Source organism: Rhinichthys klamathensis, unplaced genomic scaffold (assembly GCF_029890125.1).
Source record: "Rhinichthys klamathensis goyatoka isolate OS25496 unplaced genomic scaffold, OSU_Roscu_1.1 h1tg001127l_1, whole genome shotgun sequence".
NCBI lineage: Eukaryota > Metazoa > Chordata > Actinopteri > Cypriniformes > Leuciscidae > Rhinichthys > Rhinichthys klamathensis.
In genome coordinates, this window is record NW_026607356.1 from 140,001 (window position 1) to 144,345 (window position 4,345).

Genomic DNA, 4,345 nt, shown 5'->3' on the forward strand with positions numbered 1-4,345 from the left:
CAGATGCGGCCGCCGCACGGCAGTGTGACACCACAGAAGAACAGCAACCTGCTCGTCATCATCGTGGTTTCCGTGGGAGCCATCACTGCGGTCGTCGTGGTGATCGTTGCCCTGATCTGCACCCGCCGCTCGTCCGCTCAGCAGAGGAAGTGAGTTTAACTCTCTCTCTCTCTCTCTCTCTCTCTCTCTCTCTAAAAATGCAGAAATTCGAACCTGATCCGACTTTTTTTATGATGGACGGTTTTCAGAGGCAGTGTGTAAACGTGATTGACACAACATAAGGTCGCAACGTGAGGTCGCCAGGCCAGTAGATGGCGATGAAACACTATAGACTGAACACGCATGTGCATGAGGTCATCGTCTTCAGAGATTCGCGCTTTTGTTGTTTACACGGAGACCGTTTTCAAAAACTTGCATTTCAGGCGCCCAAAACGCCGTTTGCGTGTAAATGAACCGCCAAAACTCATAAAAAGTTTTGTTTTTAGTTAAAAACAGTGTCGTTTAAACGGCCCCTTAGTGTACTACTTCAAATCTTATATGTGTATTTTTTTAACAAATTGCGGAAGCTTGAGCGTGCTGCGTAACGCGAGGATGACCCTTCATTCCTCTATGTCGTGTTTTCGCTGTAGGAAACGGGCGACACACAGCGCCGGGAAGCGTAAGGGCAGCCAGAAGGACCTGCGACCTCCTGACCTCTGGATCCACCATGAGGAGATGGAGCTGAAGAACATGGAGAAGCCCTCGAGCTCCGCCCCCTCGGGCCGAGACTCTCCAATCCAGAGCCAGGAGATGGCGCCGGTCAGCCACAGCCAATCAGAGAGCCAGATGGGCAGCAAGAGCAGCCACTCAGGTGAGAGCATTTACTCTCCGGAGGTGTGTGTGTGTGTGTGTGTGTGTGTGTGTGTGTTACTCTAACCCTGCTCTCGTGTCCAGATGCCGACGGTGATGAAGCCTCCTGTGTGTGTGTGTGTGTGTGTGTGTGTGTGTTACTCTAACCCTGCTCTCGTCTCCAGGTGCCGACGGTGATGAAGCCTCCAGCATCTCCACACTGGAGAGATCGCTCGCCGCTCGCAGGCCCACGCGCACCAAGATGATGATTCCCATGGACTCGCAGCCCAGCAACACACGTGAGACACGCTGACACTCTTAAACGCCCCTGAATATGTTAGCTTAAGGTTATGAATATAAGCTGCTGTGTTCCAAAACAATGACAAAATTCACATTTAGGAGATATAAGCATTTTTATGACATCACCGCGACTTCAGCTTCTCATCACATCTTCTGTCCAATCAAATGCTCTCTAGACTCTAAAGCTCCGCCCCCTCTGCTATAAACACCACCTGACCAGAGCATCATGGGTTGGAGTGTGTGTTCGCTTGCTCTAACACTCAAGCTTTATTCTGTTCTCCAACTGTGCGCTGGTTAAGAATGAAATGAAGGAATCCTCTCCTGTTGAATCCAGCATATCATCAGCGCTTGATTCGTGAACTCTGTCAGTCTGTGAGGGAAACTAAACGCTATTGGCTGTTTGAAAAGGGGGAGGAGCCATTCAGTATGTCCCGCCTTAGCTTCCTGTTTCAGTGGAAATTACGTCAACGCATCAAACAAATAATGCCTGTTCACACATATAACGATAACTATACCGATGACTATAACCATATAACAATAGCTATAAAGACAGCTATGACTACAACGATAACTATAACAATATCAATAATGATTAAACAATAACTATAAAGATAACTATAACAATAAGTATAACAATAGTGATAATGGTAATAAAAACATTAATGATAACGGAAACTGTAATAATATCTATATTAGCGTCCAGACCGATTTCTTCCAGCTGATGAATGATAAAAACATTGACAGCCAATCAGAATCCGTCCTGCTCAAGCATTTAAAGCGACAGCGCATGATTATAATAAACAATATCATCACCTGGAAAAAAATCATTCCTCTGTGGCGTTATCCTTATAGTTGTGTTGTGGACTTAACTATTCTCATAGAATTATACAAATTATTTTCAAGAAAAGCGATTCTAATAATGTTTTGGTTACAGACGGGTCTTTAGTGTGTGTTTTTGTTCTGAATACGGAGCTCTTCCATTACCCCAATGGCATATAATTTTGTTTTTTTTAAAGCAACAACTCAATATTGATTTATTTCCCCAGAGAACAAGACGTAATTTCTTATGGCATTTTACTCATCTAGTAAATGCATCTTGATTTGAGAGTTTTTAGATATTTGGACTGGAAACAAACACAAACACTGAGTAAGAAAGCGTGTTTGCAGTGTGTGAATATGAGCGTGCCGCTGTCATCCTGTCGTAAGGGCTTGTTTGGGGTGAAAGGCACGGCTCTGATTCCTCATATGACGGGATCATGTGACGCTCCGATGCGTTCCTCTTCCCGGGACACGCGTTTGATGCCGTCCCGGGAGCTCTCTGACCTCCTGCTGGGAGTCTCCATCCTGTGCTTTCATCTCGATCCTCAAACACGCTTCATCTCCGTCCTCTGGGAGAACCAGGAAAGAGTAGCGGCTTATTCTCCCGGGAAAAACCTGGGAGGAAGTAGAGCTTTGACAGGAAGTGGAATATGGGAGTCATCATCAGTAAAAGAGTTCAAACTGAGCGAGATTTAAGTGATGATGAGAAACAAAATACAGACACTTTCTAATTTATATATACTGCAAAAAATGCTTTTCTTTCTCAGTATTTCTCAGTGACATAGTGACATCGTTCTTCAAAATATCTTCCTTTGTGTTCAGCAGAAGAAAGATACTCATACAGGGTTGCAACAACTTGAGGGCGAGTAAATGATGACAGAATTTTCATTTTTGGGTGGAGTATCCCTTTAATATGTTCTCCACAATATTCTCAGCCCCAACAACCCCATCAACACTAGTTGGCAGTGGTGTTTCACTATTATTGATAGTCTTAACTTCTTTCCAAAATTCATAGACATTATTTTGCTGAAGGTTATTGGCGATTGAGTTCGACAGCTCGTTTCTTTTTATAAAGAAAAAGAACAGCATATTTAAATTCAGCATTTCCCAGTTTTGCTCATGTTCTGGACCATACCCACAGTAGCTTTACCCAATAAAACCCAGTTCAGAAACATGTTCATTCCACCCAGCCCTAAAATGATCATTTTTAACCCTTTTGACAGAAAGGTCTACTGGCATTATCTGAACAGTCCAGCATTGCATCATAGATCACACTTATGTTTAGGACTGTTACAATCGACATTATCACACACACAATAGTCTCAGTTGACACGTCTACATTCTTAACCTCTTCTCTGTCGATGGTTTATTTCCCAAAGATCATTTGTTGTGAATCTTGCCCAGTCTAATTTTCTACTGTCATCTCAGGTAAACTTTCAACATTTAACATAATTGAAATAGTGTATGTGGTCTGTTGTAGCCCGGTCATACAATATCTCAAGTTTACCGGGCATCATGTTTATCTGCTGTACATACAGTGATCCAGCCCAGATGTTGTATTCCACGCCTCACTGACGTACAGGTGAACCTCGAAAAATGAGAATATCGTGCAAAGGTTCATTTATTTCAGTAATTCAACTTAAAAGGTGAAACTAATATATTATATAGACTCATTACATGCAAAGTGAGATATTTCATGCCTTTATTTGTTATAATTGTGATGATTATGGCGTACAGCTTGTGAAAACCTTTTCACAATATTCTAATTTTGAATTTGGGGTTTTCATAAGCTGTAAGCCATAATCATCAAAATTGCTCACAATCACAATTCAATCACACATAATCGCTGGCTTCACCAGCCGAAGATCTGCACAGATATCAGTCACGGCCCGTTTCATAGAAGATATATCCGTGCTTAAACACTGGATATTCCCGAGCGGGCATTAGATATCACGGCTAGTGAAAGTCAGTATTTCGTCTAAATAGTGTGACACAAACCGAGGGATGTTCTCGCCAGAGCCTCGTTAAGCAGTTTTCAGCGGCTCTTAACTACAGCGCTGAGAATAGATCAGAGAGAAGTCCTCGATCCGCTCCGACCCAAAGTGATTCACAGCCGTTTAAATCATGCCGTCCTGGTTCAAAGTCTTCCTCTTCATAACGAGAAACTTTAGGAATTCATCCTCCACTAGTACTTGGCCATCAGTAGTCTAGTACATCACTGGATTTACTCGAGATTTACTCGAAGCGTTCCGGCCGCCAACATCCGCCATGTTTGCCATCTCCATATATGGCGTACTTAGAGACCATGTGACCATGTTTGATTTAACATAGAGTTCCTCTAACAAGGTTTTCTGATGAAGATGCTTTCTAATATATATATATACACTCACCTAAAGGA

General features: G+C 42.9%; 1 protein-coding gene across 1 annotated transcript in view; it reads left to right on the top strand.

Annotated features, from left to right (window-relative positions):
* Nucleotides 1-1,141, top strand: part of dcc (DCC netrin 1 receptor) — a gene marked incomplete at its 5' end in the record, with an annotated part of 140,914 nt that extends 139,773 nt beyond the window's left edge. The window contains 3 exons of the mRNA XM_056244847.1: nucleotides 1-149; nucleotides 630-850; nucleotides 1,014-1,141. The exon at nucleotides 1-149 is cut by the window's left edge and continues 14 nt beyond it. Of these exons, the coding sequence (XP_056100822.1) occupies nucleotides 1-149; nucleotides 630-850; nucleotides 1,014-1,141 (498 nt within the window). The remainder of the gene's footprint in view (nucleotides 150-629; nucleotides 851-1,013) is intronic.
* Between the last annotated feature and the right edge of the window lie 3,204 nt (nucleotides 1,142-4,345).